The sequence below is a fragment of the Camelus ferus genome, chromosome 5 (genome assembly GCF_009834535.1).
Source record: "Camelus ferus isolate YT-003-E chromosome 5, BCGSAC_Cfer_1.0, whole genome shotgun sequence".
Taxonomy (NCBI): domain Eukaryota; kingdom Metazoa; phylum Chordata; class Mammalia; order Artiodactyla; family Camelidae; genus Camelus; species Camelus ferus.
This window is the reverse complement of record NC_045700.1, coordinates 19,863,905-19,886,393: the sequence shown is the minus strand read 5'-3', so window position 1 is coordinate 19,886,393 and position 22,489 is coordinate 19,863,905. Positions and strand designations below refer to the sequence as shown.

The window sequence follows — 22,489 nt, the reverse complement described above, 5'->3', positions numbered from 1 at the left end:
ATTAAATTACATAACATCAGCATACATCATTCAATACTGATGGTATGCATATGTTAATGTACATAATGTAATTTCAGAGTTGAGGAATGTCTTCAGTAGGTTCCAAAAAAACACCAGTCTCTCTATGTAGAAAAGGCAACTACTATGCACAATTCTAAGTTACCATACCAAATACATGGCTCTTTTTGTGAAGCATCACAGTAATCTGAAAAATAATTATTCATACTTTTCAAATAAACACAAAATAAACCAATTAATTCTGAATAAGTAGTAACAACTTTATTTTAAGTCAACGTGCTGAAATGCAAAAAATATTTTTCAGCAACAAGATACAAAAAGTATCTCATCATTAACAGCTGATTAAAAATGAGGCTGAAAAGTTCAATATAAGTTCTTTATACATTTGAATCTTGAAAATCAATTTCCCCCAGAACTAATTTTTAAATAATCTCAGCAGAATTTTATTTTCAAAAATGGGACTCAAGTTTTACCTTCATTCTAAAAATATTGAATGCAAAATTAACTGGGTTACAGTATACAATGATAAACTCTAACAACAGAAAAAAGATTTAAATATAAAGTCCACATAATGCAAACAGAAGACACGGTGTGGTGATTTCATTCCTAGTGAAGAGGAAGTCTTGCATGGTAGGCACTCAATAGTCGTTCAACTGGACCTAAAGTTACATCATTCCATTGAACACCTAAATAAAGCAGAGCTCATAATCTGTATAAAGAGGTTTGCAAAATACTCTTATGTGTGCTGAAAGTGCTGTTTTTATAATCTGAAAACACTAAAGCCACCCCCGACCTTGTTTTGTGGGAATACACTGAGTATTTTCATTTTATCCATCAAAGAGAATAATAACTCAGGACAAGTCACTTCTTCAAGTAGACTCGGCTTTGAGAAAAGCCTGTTGAGCTGGATTTTAACAAAACAATTTACCAAAGCCCTAGTGTGCTATTTTATTAACACTGGATAGCATCAATGAGCCACAATTTTATAAAGAATTCTGCTCAGGATTTAAATTTATGCACAAAAGTTAAATGGGCAAATAAAACAGCAATTACACTTTTGGCAACTTAAGATCTAACTTAGATCTGGCTTAAAAATAAACCAATAATGTTCATGACACCTTTTTAAGAGATCTTTGTTAATATTTTAAAACTCAGTTTAAAAATTGATGTCCTAAAAAGGCACTGTTTCACATTTTATCATGCTATAAGTTGGTCGTATGTTTGAGAATTATGATTTCCTCTCAATTGTCCCCCCAAATAAAGCACATTTAAATGGCATATATTTCAACTAATCTAAACTTTCAACATTTAACTGAGTCCTATTTTCAGAAATTCACTCAAACATACCACACACAAATCCAAGCGAATACACGTGTACACACCACACACACACACACACACACACACACACACCCAACGACCACGGAATACATGCAAGGAGCTCCAATTACTATTTCAAGACAATGACACATGAGTATTCAAGGAGGTAACAATGGCAGGCCATAGTGTTATGGCACCTTCATATTTGTGCTCCAAATACCGATACACATTACAATTAAAACATGAAAAAGGCACAAATACAGTGTTTCTATATATCAATCTAAAGAACAGTTCTCCAATGGTTACTTTTATAATATGTAATATTTAAAACCAGTTACTACTTTTCTAAGAAAAAGCTCTGTTTAGGTGACAAAAGGGAAACAGGAGCAAACCTACCGTTCAAAAGGCAACACTGCTCTGGACAAAATCTGTGCCTACTGAAAACAATGTGTGTAGTTTAAAAATGAAAGAAAAAAGCCTATTAGAGCACTCACATCAAAAATATATTAATAGTTTTTTATCACTGCCTTAACCCACAATACCAAAAATATACATAATAAATAAAAAAAATAAATCAACTACCCTATGATTCTGTTAGTATAATGGTAGGCATTATATTATCTGAAAAGTGGACATTTCTACAAATGTGGATATTCTTACAACACAGTGTTTGACATTTTTGGTACAAAATGTGCTACCAAACTAAAAAAAAAAATCTTTATAATAAAACCCTTCAGATTTGCAATACACACTATAGTAAGTAAGAAAGGGTAAGCTGAAATGTTCATTATACATGTTATTACTTAAGTCACTATGGTTAGAAATGTAGTTTCAAAGCAGTGAATTAATTCACAATGTGCCTGTGTGCCTTTGATATATTTTCATATTTGACAACAAAATTTTATAGCCTGAGGAAGGAATTTGTTTTCTTGTAAGACCCAGGCAAAAATCTTAAATTCTTACAGCGTGTATGTGTGTGTGTGTGTGTAATTGTACATTGTAAATTTAATGGGCTCAATCTTACAGTGAAGTTACAGAAGTGAATTTCTGTTCCCTATGAAACTCTTACATCGGATGGAGTCCATTCGTATATAAGAATTTTCTAACCTAAGGAAGTCTTCCAATTTCAAATTTAAGTTAACACAACAAAGACTCAAACTATACACAGAAAAAATATCTGAAAATAATGGTCTTTTCAAACTCTAGTGTGCTGTTAAAACCAATGATTATCTGACAGTGTTAGTTCAATGTAAATATGGATCACTCTTGGTATATTAGGATTGCTTCGGTAAATACCTAACAGACAACAAAAATAAAATCTATTTTAAAACTTCAGACTTCATTTTTTTCCTTTCGTCCTAAATTCAAAAATGAAACAAATTATACAAATTTTAACTGGAGAATAAAGTTATAGATGCAGATATATAGGTATACGTAGGTATATGTGTTTTCCTTTTTTTTTCCCCCCTAGTGACACACTTTTTCCCCTTGTGGTCAAATATCACTGTTACAGGAAATCAGATGCAGTGAGTTGACGCTGATTGCTCCTGCTTCTCCAGGACAATGCACCGGAACAGACCTCCGTCGTGAACAGAGCTATCAAAAACTGAAGATGTGTATGTGTTTAAAACTAAAATTCATTTATAGTAAAGAACTGGCCTGTGAAAAACAATTTATAAATAATTTATCCTGTTCACATTATGCAGAATTTCAATATCATCCACAATGTTGGTACAGTAACTGAGACAGAAAGGAGAAAGCTAGGGAAGAAAAAAAAGGTTTGAGTGTAGCCTGACATATTTCTAAGGGTTCTCTCCTTTTAGTCTGCAAATAGTATCAGTCTGTTGTTTTCAGAAGGAGAGCAGACTGTTCAGGATTCACTTACTGTTCAGGTGCCTTCTCCAAAGTGTGATAAAACAGGAGTAAATTCAATAATGAATATCTGAAATTCAAACCAATTTAACTATAATCGAGAATATCTTTCTTACCTATTTCACAAACATCCCAGTTTGCCTCCATCTGTCTTAAAAATTTTTCAAAAGTTAAGACACAATCATACAAAAAAAAAAAAAAAAAAAGTACCATTCAGCATATAAAAGTTATACATTAAAAGTGCATATTTATCATCTTAATTGGCCCACTCACTAAATTTACATTTGGTCATCCTGACTTTTAACATGTACAGAATTCTTCATATAAATGTAGCTCACTATAAATTAAAAAGAATTCAGCACAAAACATGCTTTCTTCTTATTGAAATCTTAACCTCAATCAGTTCTCAATCACTGTAAACTTGGATAAACTCAAAAAGAAACAAGCAAAGGTTTGTTATGCTTCTCTTAGTTTGTCTGGACGGTTAACATACAAACATCACAAATTTTACTAAAAGCCTGGGCCAATTCATTGCATATTTGCCCCCTGAAATGAAAAATAAATTAGAATTGAAGCAGTGTATTGCCGTAACTTACCTTGAAGGTAAGCAGGTTCTCCTGTATGAACAGAAGTTAGACTGGAGACATTTCCAGTGATCTCCAAAACAAGTGCTTGTACAGAGAACCTAGTTTCAAACTTTGAGATAGCATAGGACAAACCCTGCAAAATTCATTTGCCATTCTCAAACTAATGGAAGATCCCTTTTTGAAACTTATTATCTTCAGTTATCAATATTACTGCATTATGGAGCTAGTGCAATCCTGCATAGCCTTGATCACAATGACAAGGCACAATAAAAAAAAAATTAAAGTATATGAACAAGAGAAGTCATTGAAGATAATTTAAGGCCTTGAAGTGAATTAGAGTATAATCAGTCTAATTTAAAGCTGAAGAATAAACCATAATTTATCCACCTGAAATGCAAGCAGTATGCTTTTCAGCTTCTGTTCTGTGGACAAGACAACAGAAACAACTCTTGCTTATGGTTTGTGTATTAGAATCCTTCTGGACCTGGAGGAGTAAAAGTCAGTTCCATTTTCCTACAGTTCCTGGAGGATTTCAAGACTGTTTTAGCCGTTTCCGTGGAACAGCAAACTGTGGGCACTGTGCAGATGCTAGTGCTCGGAAGGCCTCTGCTACCAAGTGAGGGTGAGACTGAATCATGGACTTCCACCCTGATGTTTCCATTATGTCTGTTGCTTGGCTGAAAAATACAAAGTGAGATATTTAGTATAGAGTCATTTTCAAAATGCATTGTTGAACTGTCAAAAATTTTTTTTAATTTACAGATTTCAAAGTGTTTTGGAACACTCTGACTATGTATTCAAACCATTTGAATTTACCCTTTAAATATCACCTTTATCTTACTGGTATTTTCTGTTGCAACTGAAACGATTCACTTTTTCAGGAAGTGCTATCCTGAAGCGTGTGACACCTGCCTCTGTATTTCTGTTCCTACTGTTAACCGTTTCTGTACCTGCTCCTTCAAGAGCTCTTTTCTCCTGGATCTTACATGCAGGTTTTCCCTAGAGTTCTACGTTTTGTCCTCGACTACTCTTTTCCCTTAATATTCATTACTCATCTCATCCACTCTTCACAATTTTAACTATCATATTCAATGATGGTAAATATTGATTTGCTAAATCCTAGCCTCCCCACAAAGTTTGTTTCCAACCCTGAGAAACAAACAAACCTCGGATTATCAGATAGGAACTCAACATGCCTCTCCTTGAGCTCCAGATTCTTCCTTCCTCATTTCCAATCAGCTAAGACTTCCACCCAGTGATTCAAGTCAAAACCTGGGAGTCATTCTATACGCCATCCTTTCCAGTCATCAAAGCCCTGTTTTTATTCTCCAAGATACCAAATCTCCAGTTAAGGCCACATCAGCTCACATCTGATTTACTACAAGTCTCCTACTTTGTCATCTTCTCTATCTTGGCTCCTTTCAAACCAGCTTCCATGCTGCCTTAGTAACATGAACACTCCTCTCCTATTGTTCTCCACTGCCAGTAAACAAGTTCTTTAGAAAGAGAAACAGTTTCCTAGTTCCTCACTCTAGCTTTCCACCTCCCAGTTCCATGCTCTTGCATTTTGTATGATATTGAACTGTTTATTATATCCTATATACCACATGCTCTGAGTAAATACAGTTACTCAAGCAGCAAAGCTAGTTACCCTTCCTTGTCTCCTATCTTCTCTTTGTACCCACCCACCACCCAAATAATACCCAATTATAGTGTCCATTCAAAGTATTATATCCTTTCATTTCTCCCTAGCCCCACTGTCACCAATCAAGTGTAATTTTACCCGTATCTCATGCCTGAACCACTCCAATAACTTTTCAACTGGCCTACCTACACATAACCTTGCTCTCCAGTTACCATCACCACCTCAGCTTCCCCACAATCTGCTCTCTACCTTCCATAGAGACTGCTAAAAACACACACCTGATCACGTCCTACCCTAGGTTAAAACCTTTCACTAGATGCCCATTACTCTTGTCTAAAAGCCCTAATGTTTATTTAGATGGCCTTCCATCATCTTATCTTTGCCTTCTTTCTCCAGCTTCTCACACCTCCCCCGCCCCCCACAATGTTTTCTTGTCACCAAAACTCAGCACACACAATTGTCTTTTTCTGGGATATATACACTTTCCCACCTCTTCCCTTTTCTTCACCAGGGTAACTCCTATTAATACTTTAGGTCTTTTATTTATACAACAATTCTTCAAAAGGGCTTTCTCTGACCCCTGGAAAGGTTAGGTCTTTTTGCTATATGCTCAGATGAGTATGCTCTACATTACCTATTACCTATGTATCTCCTGCTAAACCACAGACTCCACGAAGGCAAGCAAGATACCTGTCATGTTTGCCATTATACTTCTGGTGCTGAGCACAGTGCCTTGGGGGTCTACTGGGCAATAAACATAAGTATCTGTTAAATGAATGACCAACTACTGCTTCACGCTTCTGTACTTTGATTCAAGCTGCGCTTTCTGTCTGCAGTGCCTGCTATTTCCTTCTTAGTTCTGCTAATTCCTAGTCATGTTTTAAGACTCAGTTCAGTCTCAGTAAAAATATATATACCCCCATAAAGAAAACAGCTCAGCTCAGTCATCTTCTTCCCTAAACTTCCAGCTTTAGTCAAGTGTCCTGCACATACCTTTAGCACATTACTTACCAAAGTATAATGAAATGATATATTCATGTATGTGTTTCTTTCATTAGATAAATGTCTCAATAACAAGGATTTTTTCCTCATAATTGTTTTTATATGCAGAACCCTAGCATGGTGCCTGAGACACAACAGACGCTTAAGTAATGTCTGCTGAACTAAACAGCTAATAACAAAAGAATTTTTTTTTTAATTTGCCTGACATCGAATTACCAGTGTGTCATTATGTTTATAATTTCAACTAGTTGTTTAGAATCACAAAGATACTTAATATACCTGGCAATTTCACTTATTTAATTCAACAAATATCTATTGAAGGTCCCTATGTACAACACAGCTTCTACATGGGATTAAGTAAACATTTTTTGACACTGAAAAAGTTATACAATGTAAAATATTTTCTTAAGAGAATAAAACAAGAGCTTGCAAGTGGCTACCTTCAAAGAATCACAACTGTCAGTTGACTTTTCCTGGGCTCACACACCATGATGATAATGTATTATCACACACACTGACCAATAAGTAGAACAACCAGTATCTTAAAAGTAGTGACTAATTTTTACTTGCAGAAAACAAAATTCATAAACCGTTAAGAACTCAATTAACCAACTTCATATCTATCAAAACAGATGAAAGCAAGCAGACATTAAATCAAACATTTGTTTTCTTGTCTCTAACACTGTCTTTTTCCAGTCATATCAACTTTTTGATAATTTGTGAAAATGGAATTTAAGGGTTATAGGCAAAAACTAATCAAAAGCAGATGCAAATTCCCCAACCTATTGACTCTTTTTGATTTTGATTACTTGCAGAGTAAAAAAGCCACTCTAAAAATGAGACAGGAAAAAAGGGAATGGTAAGTTCTAATAGTTACGTCATATCCTGAAGAGTCAGGCTTAGAAGGAGGTCACAACTACCCCGCCCCGTACAGTTGTACCAGGGAAAAGAACGCCCCAGTTGCTACCCTTTCTGGATTATCAGGCAGTCAGACTAACACAGCATGTGATGCAGGGCGCTTGGCTAACCTAAGAAGCAGTGGGCTGGCATTCAAATGTCAAGACTTTCCAGGCCAATCTGGAGGGTACATTCCTCACAGGATAAAATAAACATTTCCCACATTTCTAGAAATGCTTCTGAAGAGGCAGGGAGAGGGTTTCTAGTAGTCACTGAAATACCTGGACTCAGCTGTATACTACGTGAACATATGTGCTTAAGAATTACAGCATCCATCCCAGTTCACGTTAGAAGCTGATCTACAAGGGAGCATAGCCTCAAGAATCCACTAAGTAGTCAAATTATTTTTTAAACAACTGGCTGTTTGCTTCATATAACTAGTATCTGGATTCATACTTATTGTAGATGAACAAAAGGCTATGCAAACATTTAATTTCATGTATGCAGATCAACTTTAAGTCAGAAACTGATGTTATCTTACTTGCTGTTCCAGTTTTTCCCATCTTTACACCCAAGCTGTCGAAGTACACTGCACCTGCATTGAAGATTTAAACACACTTAAGAAAAAGTTCAGTGAAAAATGGCTGAAGGTGTCATGTCCACTGAAATACAAACATAGCTTACCTATTAATAAAGTCTATGGCTTGTGCTTTCAACTGTTCTGCACTGTGCAAATCTGCAAGGACAAGGGTATCAGCAACATTTTCTACTGAGAGGTTACTGCACAAAGCTTCTTCACACATGACCTTCAGCCGCTCCAGTGCATACTGTCCGTAAGGAAACACAGCATTAAACATTTACTCAAACAACCAAGTTTTAAATACGTATTTGTAACTTAGAAAATGAAGTTAAAGCATATTACACTTTGAGCTGAGGGTACTTTAAAAGTCTTTAAACTGTTTTAAGTAGAAAAAGTATGAATTAATACATTCAAGAAAAAGACTAATTTTTCTTAAATTTCTATTTGTGTAAGTGCAAGATACAGTGTATTTTTAAAACAGGGTTTTATTCTTTAAAAACCCCTTACTACTCAATACTCTTAATGAGTATATTTCTCTCTCCTACTATTTTAAACGCCAGCTAGTACACTGCATTTTGTCACTATTTAATCCTGAAGAATAAATTATAAAGCTAAACAAACCATATTTGTAGCCATTAAAAACTTACTAGTATATATGTTATCAGAACATCTCTGGCAACTTTATTGAGGTATAATTGACATGCAATAAACTGCACACATTTAAAGTTTATACAGCCATATAACAATCATTAAAATCAAGACAGTGAACATACTCATTATTCTCAAAAGCTTCCTTCTATCTCTTTGTAATCCTTTTTCACCCCACCCCAGGCAACACCTCTGATAAGCTTTCCACTGCTATAGTTTGTATTTTCTGGAGTCTTCTATAAATAGAATCATACAATTTAAACTTGTTTTTGTCTGGCTTCCACTCAGTGTATTTTGAGATTCATGCAGATCGTTCTCTGTGTATCGACAGTTGTATGCTTTTTATTGCTGAATGATATTCCACTGTATGTAGACATACCATAATCTGTTTATCCCTTCACCTGATGAACATCTGAGTGTGCCCAGTTTTTAGTCATTACAAATAAAGCTGCTGTAAACATTTATATACAAGTCATTATACAGGCATATGTTCTCTTTTCTCTTGAGTAAAAACCTAAAAGTAAACTCACTGGATAATACGGTAAGCATAAAACTTATTAAAAAATTGCCAACTGGTCTTTCAAAGTGGTTGTATTAGTGTACGTTACCATCAGCAGTGTATGAGAGTCCTAATTTTTTCATATCCTTGACCATATGTAGTATGGTCTTTGTAATTTTAGCTATTATATTTATAGAAGTATCTCATGGTGGTTTTAATCTATACTACTCTAACAACTAATGGTGTTGAGCATCTTTAGATATATTTGGTTGACAGTATTTCAGAAAGTGTCCAAATATTTTTATTTTTAGAAATAATACTGTTAACTTCTCACTGTGTTCTGAGAGTTCTTTATGTAGTCTGAATACAGAAGTCCTTGACCAGATATATTCTGGATAAAAGTTCATGAGATACATGCTTTGCAAGGATCTTCTCCCAGTCTGTGGATATTCTTCTGTGTCTTCTGAAGAAAATTTCACTGGAGTCCAATTTATCATTTTTCCCTGTATGTATATGTTTTTGGTGTCATAGCTAAGAAGTCTTTACCTAATATAAGATCATGAAGATTTTCTCCTATGTTTTCTTTTATAAGTTTTAGATTTTTTTAGGCTTATAATCCATTTTTTGTTACTTTTTGTATATGATGTAAAGTTCACGAAGTTCTTTTTTCAGTGAGTTCATAGTTCATTTTTCAGGCAAAGGGTATCCAGCTCATCCAGCACTATTTATTGAACAGACTATCCTTTCTCCACTGAACTGTCTTTTCATTTTACCAAAAATTAGATTTTCAAAGATAAAGTTTTAAGAATTATATATTCATATGTGAGTCTATTTCTGTACTGTTTCAATGAGTGATTTACCTATCTTGCCACCAGTACAACACTGTCTTACATACTGAAGCTTTATGAGTTCTCCACTTTGATCTTCTTTTTCAAAGTTACTAAACTACTCTAGTTCCTTGCACTTGCATGTAAATTTTTAAATCAGCTTGTCATTTCCCCCACCCCACCCCAAAAAAAACATGCTACAATTCTGGTAGGGACATGTTGGTTCTACTAATCAAAGGAGAACTAAAGTTTTAACAATGTTAAGACTTTCCAGTCCATGAACAAGATTTCTCTCTCCATTTTATTTAGGTCTCCCTGTTTCTCTTAGCAGTGTATTTTTCAGTACATAATCTTCAACATCTTTTGTGAGATTTATGCCTACATATTTAATATTTTTGATGCTATAAATTGAAATTTGTACTGAGATAATTATAGATTCAACTAAGTTGTAAGAAGAGATTCTGTATACACTTGTCCCAGTTTCCTCCAATGGTAACATACTGCAAACAAGTATAATTATCACTAAAAAAAAAAAAATACACACACACACACACACACACACAATATATATACACATATATACATGGACAGAAGTGGCACAGACATTAATACTTCTGGAGAAAGCTCCCAAAGTGCTTTCAGGATAAAGAACTACTGGCTGTGAAATTTCCCTGATATTTCTGCACTGTTTCTCTACCTTCAAGAAATCGCCATTCTAAAAGAACATTATAAAGATTAAAAAATAAATCTATGAATACAAAATTAAATTAGACAAAATACCCAATATTTTTCCTTTGTTTAAACAAAGTCATGCACTGTACCTTAAGACTATCTAAAAATTGTAATAAATTATATGCTATTATGTGTGTGTTCTCATAAAACAGTAAAGATACACTCAAAACTACTGAGTTTACAGTTAATTTCCCATTTCTTCTATATACTCTAAATTGGCTCAAGATATTTCTTCTTGACTTAAAAAAATTCCATTTCCATATTATGCCACTGTTATGTTATTTCAGAATACTCTCAAGAGCCATCCACAAATAGTATAAATTAATTCAATATTTCAAGTTATTGGAGATTTTCATTTGATGATAGCTTTCTAGATACATGAAGCTTGAGGACATTTTTCAGCTCTTTAAGACCTAATTACTTACTTTGTCTGCAGCTGCCAACAAGTTGTCAGCCATCTTGTCAAGGTTTGGTGCTTTCCCTGTGTAAATGAATCTCATCATTTCTTTAAAAACCTCAGGATCTACATCATTTATTTCCACTCGATTCTGATATTGAAAACAAAGAAAGTTATATTTAAAGAACACACACATACACAAATGAACCAAAGCAAAACTTTGACAGTAATTTAAAAACCCCAAATCTGCACTCAAGTACGATACAACTCAAATACACATTAAAGTCTATTTTAAAATTCACATAAGTAAGCAAATCTGAAGAACGCTAAGTAGACAAAGTAAAGCATGCAGGTCCAAGAGAAGTACACCCAATCAAGCACTACCAGTGTAGGGAAAAAAACCCAATCTCTCAATTAAAAAGAGTTCAAACCAAAATCAAACCAAAAAAAAAACCCTGTAAGGCCAAACAAAATACATCTGTATTCAATTTCTGACATCCATCTTAGAGGAAGATGGCTATTAATTATTCCTTTGTTGAAAATAAATAGGTCATAATATACCTAAGACCCTATAACCAACCAGTGGTTGTATTCCCAGTTTAAGCAAAGGTGGGGGTTAGATATCCGAGATCATACCAGAGCCCACTACCTCTGAACTCTGCAAAGTGGCATGTAATAATATTATCTACTGGCACCTCACCTCTTCACTTGAGCATACTCAAGTCTAAGAGGACAACTAGTTGCTCTTTTACTCCTGCACCTTTGTATCTGGTTTTTCTCCTCAGGTCAATAAGGATAAATATCCAACACTAAACAATACTAAACTTTCTGACCCTTTGCTGACAATAATATTTGACATCATTGATCAGAGGACTGATCATACTACCTGCCCAGACCAATAATCAAAGGAAAGAAAGCAGCTATTTTGTTGCAGCCCCTAGTTCTGCAGGGAGTATAAAGCTGAGCCACATAAACACACTCAGAAGTTGCCTAGTTGGAGCAATAAAGTTTTACATGTAGTACAACCAGCAAAAATCAACCTCTAGTCTCTAATCTGACTACACTTCAAGAGGGACAGGTGGAAGAGAAATATCTGGGAAAACGAAATAGATAATATCTTGATTATAGTTAATGTATACTGATATAATTTATGTCCTTTATTAAATCTAATAAATATCCTCTTATTATAGTGGTAGAAAGAATGTAGGAATTATTTTTGTTCTAAAAAATAAGTTCCAAAATCAACTCATAAAGTCTAAAAAGATGGACTATACATCTTAATGGAGAACTCTCAAATAGTCCAGAATGGACCAGAATAGTCCTTTGGGATAGCTACCCTTTTATAACAACTAGGCATTTATTTTGCTACTAGAAAGCTGTCAAAGAGCTATTATTTGGAATATTTAGCCACATTAAGCTACATCTATTTTTCTACTATATAACATATTTCCCCCCATCTATTTCTTCCTAAAATCATAGTATAACAATAAGAACATGCACTGATACTTCTAAAATATACATTCCACTATTCTACATTTGTACAAGTTAAATATTAGCTCTTTAAACCATGTGTACCTTTTTGCTTTCTTCCATTTCATGTTCAAACATTGCATTAAAAACTGGGGATCGAGCTGTAACAAGATCAAGCATCATTATTTAATGAACAAATTTATGAAAGAAACATACTATATATATATTACCCAAAAGTAGGAAAGTACCTGCAAGTACAGATTTATGAGCTTTAAATTCTTGTCCTCTCACGAAAAAACTGCAATCTGTAAATCTTGTGTTTTCCCAGAGATTACCTAAATCTTCTGCTAGTCGACATTCAGGCACCTTCAAAGTATTTGTATTAGTATGTCCTGATATATTTACTGAATCTTGGACCACACTCACCTAATCAAAAAGGGACAACAAGAAAAACACTTTTATAAATTGACAGCAATAAGTAACTACTAAGTCTAAACTTAAATTTCTTATCATTAAAGTCATTTGGAAAATTCAGTGTACTCCTCATCAAAACTGCTAATACCTGGGATTTGAATTCAAGGACACAATTTAAAGGAGAAAAGTAATATAGAAAAAAAAAGTTAAAACAAACGTGATGATTTTTAAGGGGCATTTTATATAAATGGTTTATTTTTCTGTTGGAATGCTTGGATATTAAAGTAATTAGAAAAAATATTTCTCAAGAAAAAGTCATATGGTGATGCCAAATTCAAACAAGGAGAAGATATCTCTAAGGAGAATAATTTTTATTTCCTCACACTACAGACCTATCAACATTTAAAGTTCATTATACATACAGTAAACACAGCATCACACTTACGACTTCTTAGAGTATTTTTAAATGTTTTTTAAAACTACAGCCTACAATATGCAACTTGGCAATTTTAAGTGTTGTCCCAACATGTTTCAACTCTAATAAAATTGACTTAAATATCTAGTAATATTGATTTAAATTTTTAAGTATAAGAAATCTCACAAAACCAATGTAGTTGTTAGTGTTCATGGAAATCTTTTATTAAAAAATCAACAGTAAAAACAATAGAAATATAATTTAGTTTGATTTGCAGAACTTTTACTTACCTATGAAATAATAAAGTTGGTAAGATCGCAACACTGCTTTTATATAGTCCAATATGTTATGGATTAAATTATCTAATTAAATATGTCTATACACTGAACAAAATCTTAAAATCCTATTGACTAAGTCCTGCACACCAATTTTAAGAAAAGGAATGTACTTTTATTAGAAATGTCATACTATATTTAATAAATTGAAGAAACTACTATCTCAACTAATAAAGCAAATATTTCAGAGTAAATAAACCATTTTTCACAAAAAGTACTATATTATCTACTATTTTAAACTGCTATTTTGTGATCATTTGCTATGCAGCAATAGATGCTTGTGTTCATTTAAAAACATACTTCATAAGGCTCTTGTTAAATAAAAGTAGGTATAAGTAAGGACAAATACAGAAAGCTATGTAGAAATTGTAAATTAGAAATGGATAAACTGGACCAAACTAGTAACATTCTAAGAAAGTTTTAGTAATAGTCCAAAACAGAATGTTTGGAGAATATTAAATCTCATTAGTTCTAACTCACCCAGATTAAAACATCTATCTCATATGAATGGATGGACAATTCTAAAGAAAAATTTATTTTCTGAGGATATTTTTATTAACCAAATTTGTTTTTCCAAATTTTGTTAACTTTTGAGAATCATGTGTCATAGAAATCATCTAATCCAATCACCTTATTTTATAAAAGACTTTGAAAAAGTGGGATCAAGAGAAAGTTACTAAAGCGTCCTAAATCCACCGCTAGTCAGTATCAAAGGAAGACTAGACCTATATGCCCAGATTCCGTTTAGCATTCTTTGTACTACACAGTATTTCTTTGGATTTTCTTTTTTAAATTAGTAGTACTTTAGGGATTTGTCACAACCACCTTGTGAGATGTTTTTCTAAATATAGGAGCCAAGACACTGTGCACATAAATAAATCCACCAATAAAGATTATTCTATTCCATTAAGGTTTTAATTATTCAAATTAGAAATTATAAAATTTCTAAAATTTTATAAGCTACAAAACAGAAAAAAAAAAAGCTTAATTAATCCTTATCTGATGGCTCTGTTACACCATATATTTAAATTTAGGAGAGGATTTCTTAAATTCTCTTTGTATATCATAACTCAAAACAATGTATTTAAAAATTTGGCAAAACCAGGTGATAGAAGGGAAAAAGGATTTTAAAAAAGCCCATTATCATTGGTCATAGATATTGATGATGTTATATTTGTTGTACTTGGTATAATAATTCAGAAGAATTTATACTACTGGCATACACATCTACATAGTATCACAATGACTACAGATTTTAAATAAGACGCAGTTAACATTTCATACTCCAAAGAGTCTCTAAGGGACTACTTTATAGAGCAGAAATTACTGATCTAATTAAAATTGATATGCAATGAATTCTGATGATTATTTTCTCGATACCTATAACTAAGAAATTGGTAAAATTTAATTTTTTCTAGTACATACTCAAATACAGATAATGAACATTCTTACTGAATGGAACCTAGAGTAAAAAATTCAGAAAAAAGGCTGAGATTCTTTCCTCAGGTTAAATTGTTGTTCTTTCAAAATAAAAAGGCAAATGCACAATACTCAACACTGACAAAAGCTGAAAAGTAAAACCTCAAACTCACTTGACAGCTATTTTTGAAATCCGCTTTTGGCTCAACTCTGGGGATGTAATTTAGACGAAGGATGAACATGTGCAAGCTCTAATCAGCTGTGACTAACTGGGAAATCTGGGTCTCCTCTAGTGTGGAATTAAGGTGAATACTGGTTCCAATTTTTAAAAATCTCATTTCTCTAAACTAATTCTGTAAGATAGGAATTTACAAAGGTGCATAATACTACAAATTTTGCTGCTCTAATCAACTACCTAACCATCCCTCACACTAACTCCAAAGTGAGAAACTTTAATAGTTCAATTTCATATCATCTTCTAGAATAATGGGTCTTCGAATTTACAACTTCAATAGACAGGTATCCATTTTTAGAATTTGGGTGATAGAAATAGGGTTGTCAATTTTTCATTTTGTCATTTTAGAGAATAAAACCCAACCTCCATCCATTATAAGTATTATAAAATAGAAAGGATAAGGATAACTTAGCAACAGAAAAATAGGATGAGAAAAAAAGCATGTCCTTCTAAATGAATTAATTTAATTTTATGAAAAACTACCTATATTCTATCCGTATATTTATTCTTCTGTATATCATAGACCAGCATGGGTCTATAGACTATGAGATTATTTAAAGTCTGTTGGATTCCAAAAGATAAATTAATCTAACCAATTTTTTATTTTTCCTACTTATTCCTCAATTTCTGTTTTCTGCATCACTTTGGGAGAGAAGGGGCATAGCTGTTTATACTGCCAGAAATTTCTGCCTCTGGCTACTTGATACGTAGTGTGGAACTTGCAAGATTACGTTATGTCTTGCACAAGAGGGGTAGCGCCAAACTGCCTTACCTGTCTACAGCACCACTTGCAGGGGAGGGGGAGGAGGCAGATCTTTAGGTAGGGCAGTGCAATGCTTCCTCCTCTTCTGCAAGCAGTGCTGGAGATGCTGTAGAAGGAAGGGCATCAATGAGAGGTACGGAAGAAATGGTGGAGGGCACCAGGAATATATGTTCAAAGCACTTTTTGCCCACCTATGTTCAATACAGTGCCCAGGATTTAAACGTCTACATCAGTAAAGGTACATATTACAGTAACCAAAAATGAATCTGATCAATGTCAACAATAAATCTATATCATAGTGGGTTCTATTTTTAGGAAGTCACTAGCATGTATAATTTAGCGTGTGAATAAAAAGTATACTTCAAAAACATGTATCAAAAAAAGATCTCAATTTCAGCCTTCATTCTGAATTTCTTGTTTGTCTAGGTTCCAGTAAAATATACTTAGTAAACTATTTCAATTCCAAAAGAAGAAATATTTTCTTCAAATGTTTATCACAAGAAGACTTAGCTGCAGTATTTTTTTTTAATTGAATTACATAGCCTTTAAGTTCCTTTGAATTCTAAGGTTATGTGATTTAAAAAATTAATATGCTGAAATTTAAGATAACTGGTAAAATTCTGAAAAGATTCTACATTTAGAATGCTTAAATAACAACCTATAATTATTTAGAATACTACTTAACATATTTATCTATTGGCAACAAATGCTTTTAGTGTTTATTTTTTTCCAAATTATTTAATGATAAGCTCTGTTCAAGATATTTATGGTATGCACTTTATCAACCAAATAACTGTATTCATAATAAAGTAATCATACAGTTCATTTAACTTGTCTAAAATAAGATGCACTATATTTCCAATATGTAGTCTCTGGGTCCGTATTTCAACTATTCTTCTGACACAGCATAATGACATACAATTAGTTTATAATCTTGCCAAAAAAATTTACATACTTTCTATAAAAATATGAAAGCTAATTTAGTAGCAGTTAAGGAAGTTATGCTTCCAAGACACTTTTCTACTACAATAATCTAATGAAATATATTTAACGTTGAGGTTACTGATCATCTCAACAATTTGTAAAGTTGCATAATGATAACAATGACAGCAGCAAATTCGAGCCTCAAATTAAGATAAATTATAAGTGTAAATTACTGGAAGGGGCAATGCTGGTAACTTTCAAAAGATGGCACTTTATGCATATGTTTGTACCTTAGAAGTTTGTAAACAGACGTGGGCATAGCTTAAAAATCTGAGATGCTATTGCTTATAACGTTAACATCTATTTGATTACATGAACCCAACTGGTTGAATGAACAAAGAGCTTCCTAATCTTTTTCAGGCACTTTCACTACATTTCAAGTACGGATTCAAACTGATAAACCACTAATAATGTTGAATATGATCAATCTGAATATGACAAAAAATACTGACCATCTACTCAGAATTATTCAGAATGAAGAAGATATTTAGAAATTTTAATATAAAGCTGTACACATCCAGAGCCTTCCTATGAGGAAAATTTATATACAATTTATAGTTAAAGATATGACAGAACTTTTTCAGACTGGACTATTATACTGATTTCTAAAACAATCTAGTCATTTTTACTGGTAAAACATTTACAAAGTAAACCTTAACAATTACACCAGTCACTTAATTGTACAAGTACAACCAATATTGTTTCAATGTATATTTTTGCTTTATCACTAAATATAACTAACTACCAAAGTTCCTTGAAATAAAAAATGTACCCACCTCACAAAATAATGTAAGCTTGTCATCTGGTAAAAGACCATTAGCTTCATCAAGCAAAAAATCCCTTCGAATGAATTTTTTAAAACCCCAGTCCTTGCCTTGTACAAATCGATATGCTCTTTGGCTTTCTGGTGGAAAACAGAATAGAAGTTTAAATAAAACAAGTATCCAAGAAACATTTTGTTAACAACACAGTTAAATGAATGTGCAAAAATAGGACTTGGCCAATGCATCCATCATAAAAATTATAGATAATGTGTATTCATAAATAAAATGTCCCAAGAGTTTAAATTTAATCAGGTAGAACCAGATCATTTCACAGCACTACCACAAATTTTGGCCATCATCAATGAGCTCACTTTCAGAGTCCTACATATCTAAGTAGAAGAAAGGAAGAGATCTTTCTAACAATCCAAGCCCTTTAATAATGAGGCAGGATCACAACACACTGGCACAGGCACAGACAGGCACACTATTCATTATCTAGTATCAGAGCCCAGTCAGAAATACCTCTCTCATTTCCTGCTTCTCCCTTTAAAAATGGATGCTCTAAATCACCAGGGCATCCTTTAAACTCTCCTGGGACACCCACCTCACTGATTTAAGTTTTACTGAACTAGAGAAAATTCCACTAACTGCTGAAAAAGCTAAATAAAGTACCATATCATTCCTAGGTCTTTAGACATAACCCTCTTACCTCTAAAACCAACCAAAAGATGGTTTTAGTATGATTTGTAGAAGTTTTAATAAATAGCTTAAGTAAATATTTCAAATGCATAGCATACTGGTTAACAACTGTATACTATGAAATAAGATCCTTTACAGAAAGTATTCATTATCTGTTACACAAGTTGGAAGTGGAAAACCAGTAATAAATCTAATTGAAATACTCTATGGTATGGAATGAATGTTTATATCCCTTCAAAATTTTTACGTTGACACCCTACCCGCAATGTAACGGCATGAAGAGGCCAGTGACTGGAAGATTAGATGAAGTCATGAGGGGAGAGGTCCTCACGAATGGGATCAGTGCTCTTATAAGAGACCCCACAAACTCCCTAGCCCTTTCCACCATGTGAAGACTCAGTGAGACAATGGCATTCTACAAGTAGGGTCTTCACTAGAATCTGACCATGCTGGCACCCTGACCTTGGAACCCCCAGCCTCCAGATCTGTGAGAAGTAACTGTCTGTTGCCATCCAGTTTTTTGTTGTTGTTGTTACAGCAGCTTGGACTAAGACACTCCCCTATCTTAAATGTCAGACAATGTGAAAATACATTAAAAATGTATATTTGGAGGGTTTTTTGGGGGTTTTTTGGTAATGATGATACTTGATCTTATCATTCACTTCTAGAAATCACTTAAAATTTAATGTGGCAATTCATGATATATTTTATTACATGTACACTGTACATTTCCTCTAAGGCTCTTCTATTATGAACCACCAGCTACATGGTTTCAGCTGGTTATAATTCAGAAGCTTAAACTGAATTTAACAGGTTGTGAGACTAAGAAAAATTGATTTCCTTTCAGTCAATGTTTAGTCCACTGCTCAAAAAAATTTTAGTGACAAAATATCAGGACACTCAAACTCCTTTCACATTGTTCTTCAGATTTTATTCTCTGGCAAAAACATCAAGGAAGAAAAAGAAGTATTTCCTGAACACCTGTTATGTACACCAGGCATTGAACCAGGCACCTTGCCCTAACAGTAGCTATTTTTATAAGTGACAAGTGAATGTCATTTTAGGACATAAAAATTTTAAATTTTTAATATGATTTAAAACTAATTTTACATGTCTTATGAAACCTAAGATTTAGCAAAACAACTATAACTCTACGCTGTCATTTAAAATTTAACAGCTGAAATTAAGTATTTTTGGTTAATCAGATTTTAGATTTTAGGGGAAAAAATCCTGTTTTTCCAGGTAAAAGTGCAGAAGTCACAGTACATAATTACACAGACACTTCTTCAAGGCAGTTTGGAACTCACTTACCCATTGCTTTTGTTTCTTCCCTTTTAGCATTCAGAAGGGAAAATTTGAATTTTGCTCGAACTTCACTTTTTGGACAGCTGACTAAAAGCAAATATAAGGACAAGTAGTCTTTACTTTCATCATCTAATCCCTTTGGATTTACCCTCAGGCACCTAAAATAAAACAACAGGCTCACACAGAGGAATATAATACTTGAAACATTCAAGAAACAGGCAATACTGAAATCATTTGTTAAACAATCTAATAGAACAGCACTCCTGCCAACATCCCCACAGTTCTTTACAACTGTCTATACTATTAGGAACTTACTGTAAATCAAATATAAAATTAGATTAATATCCATTCAGAAACAATAACAAAACCATAAAGTCGCTGATGATAACATCAAAAACAAATACCCAAAATAAATAAATATCTTACCATTTCATTTTGTCACTGGGGCTAGATGAAAATGTTGAACTTTTTAACACTTCACCCATTTCTTCTCGACAAAAACTGAAGTTATTAATGGTCCACATGTAGGAAAATTTTACTACTTTAACCTAAAATATTCAGAAAAGCACTTTTATAATGATGCCTTTTAGGCTCAACTTGTCACATGTTAGACAGCCTATGACCCCACTCTTCTAACGCTTCTAATAACAATGCCAAGGTGCTTCACGATATTCTCAAAATACTGTAAAATTTGTAACTGACATAAAGTAAGCCATTTTTAACAGCATGTACCTGTGTATAACACCAGCTTTCTGCTATAGGACCAGCAGACATATCTCCAGAGAGAGGTGGACTGGGTTCCCGAGACATTGCCAATTTATCACAGTCTTCTAAGATTTATGCAATATCCCACACAGGTGAGTACTTCACTACAAAGAAAACAGGTTTCACTTACAAATAAAAAAATTTGACTGACTGAATCAAAAGGGAAGAAGTACTTAAACAGTCATAAAACAATTATCTTCCCAAATCAGATTATGAGGAAATGTGACGATTTCATTACTTTAGTAAATTTTTAGGTGAGGTAATTAGGTTTATTTATTTATTTAATGGTGGTACTGGGGATTGAACCCAGAACCTTATGCAATTCTACCACTGTGCTATATATCCTCTCCCCATTTTAGTAATTTTTTAAAGAAATAAAGTCATAAGCCTTTATGCTATGTAACACTTGAAGTCTAAATAAAGTTAGTATTTGTTATTTTACAAAGACATACTTTCCAAAATGATCACAAATCAAAAAATAACATATAGTTTAATAGTCAGATCATAAATATGAAATTACAAAATAATACAGAAACTTACAACAATTAGTATCTGATTCACCTTCATTCATCTTTTCACTGACATATTTATGAAAATCAAAAGGGTTACAAAGTTAGAACAGCCCTGGAAGCTACACATACTAGTTACTCATCTGTCAGATTCAGACCCCAAAGCTATGACCAGCTGAAAACACAGAATGGGACCTAACAAGGAATGCTGAAGAATTATATACCATAGAAATCTACCCCTATCTTAGACAACAGGCTCTCTGATAAGACTTCATCCCTATCAGACTGTTCTCTACCAGATAATATGTACCATTATTACAAAACATCCTCCCAATTCTTGAACTACATCCACTTGGATGCATAATTAATCATCATAACCTGCCCAGAGCATCAGTGACTAGATGGTGCTTTGCAACCTGGAAAAGTCTATAAAAGAAAAGAGGCAAAATCCAAAAAAGCTGCGTAAGTAGTGTACTCTGAAGGGGAGTGTTTCAAGATTATATTCCAATACAAGGACTCAAGTGTGGAAAACCCTCTTTTCATTTAAGAATAAGTAATGAGGGAAAAAAACCACATAAGTCCTATAAAAAGAAACTACTAAGGGAAAAAAAGGGAAGGACTTCATTCAAAATGCAGAAGAAAATAATCTGCTGTGTCTACATCCAATGAAACAATAGTATGAAATAAGAAAACAAAGACTGAAGAAAGCTACCTGAAAGATATGTTAAAAACAAAAAGACCTCCAAAAGGTATGAAAAAATGACAAACTAAAAATGAAGACGCATACTAAAAATTTGCACTGGAAATAACCAATCAAAATAAGAAACCACCAATATATATTTCTGTGAAATTTAAAAGGAGAAATAAATGTTACAAGTATCATGCTCCATGAAAGGAACAAAAATCAAGATGGCCCCATTTTCCTCCTCATTGTTAAATACGTACAGAAAACAGGACAATTACTACAGAGTTCTAAGGGATAAATGGCTGTAGCACAAGGATTGTACAGTGTATCATTTTGTATTCCTTTATGATTAGATTGTTTATGTAATTCCCCTTTTCAGTAATGGCATCTATACAAACACATTAACCCAAATGTATTTATGTAGGTTCCTCACACACAAATGGGTTCCTATCACATGATGTACTTGCAGCACAACACAGTGAATGGGGGAATCAGCAAAGTAGCCAGGCAAGGAGGTCAGGACGATAACACTGGGAATGTTCTATCAGGAGCACTTCAGCATTAAAGGACAAGTGAAGAAGAGCAGATGTTCCTTAATTAAGCAAGCAAGAATAGAGGAGACAAATGATTGAAGAAAGTAAGAGTGCCTCAAAGAAGTCAGGACATGAGAAGGGACTCCTTTCCAAAATGTACACACAGTTCA

At 33.4% G+C, this 22,489-nt stretch overlaps 1 protein-coding gene and 1 long non-coding RNA gene across 7 annotated transcripts in view; one reads left to right on the top strand and one right to left on the bottom strand.

The window, feature by feature from the left end:
* Positions 1-4,443, top strand: part of LOC106730435 — a 56,847-nt gene extending 52,404 nt beyond the window's left edge. Inside the window, exon 3 of the long non-coding RNA XR_004319819.1 lies at positions 4,317-4,443. This is a non-coding gene — a long non-coding RNA (uncharacterized LOC106730435). The remainder of the gene's footprint in view (positions 1-4,316) is intronic.
* Positions 257-22,489, bottom strand: part of SPOPL (speckle type BTB/POZ protein like) — a 61,398-nt gene continuing 39,165 nt past the window's right edge. Inside the window, exons 2-11 of one of the 6 annotated variants that reach the window (XM_032479374.1) lie at positions 20,560-20,696; positions 20,254-20,375; positions 19,834-19,985; positions 17,836-17,963; positions 12,743-12,920; positions 12,600-12,655; positions 11,053-11,175; positions 8,026-8,168; positions 7,883-7,936; positions 257-4,474 (exon numbers count right to left, since the gene is read on the bottom strand). In XM_032479374.1, the coding sequence (XP_032335265.1) occupies positions 4,330-4,474; positions 7,883-7,936; positions 8,026-8,168; positions 11,053-11,175; positions 12,600-12,655; positions 12,743-12,920; positions 17,836-17,963; positions 19,834-19,985; positions 20,254-20,375; positions 20,560-20,637 (1,179 nt within the window). In that variant the 5' untranslated portion in view covers positions 20,638-20,696 and the 3' untranslated portion in view covers positions 257-4,329. Of the gene's footprint in view, positions 4,475-7,882; positions 7,937-8,025; positions 8,169-11,052; positions 11,176-12,599; positions 12,656-12,742; positions 12,921-16,084; positions 16,182-17,835; positions 17,964-19,833; positions 19,986-20,253; positions 20,376-20,559; positions 20,697-22,489 lie in introns of those variants that run through there. The other 5 variants (XM_032479373.1, XM_032479378.1, XM_014564680.2 and 2 more) reach the window with 5 other exon arrangements.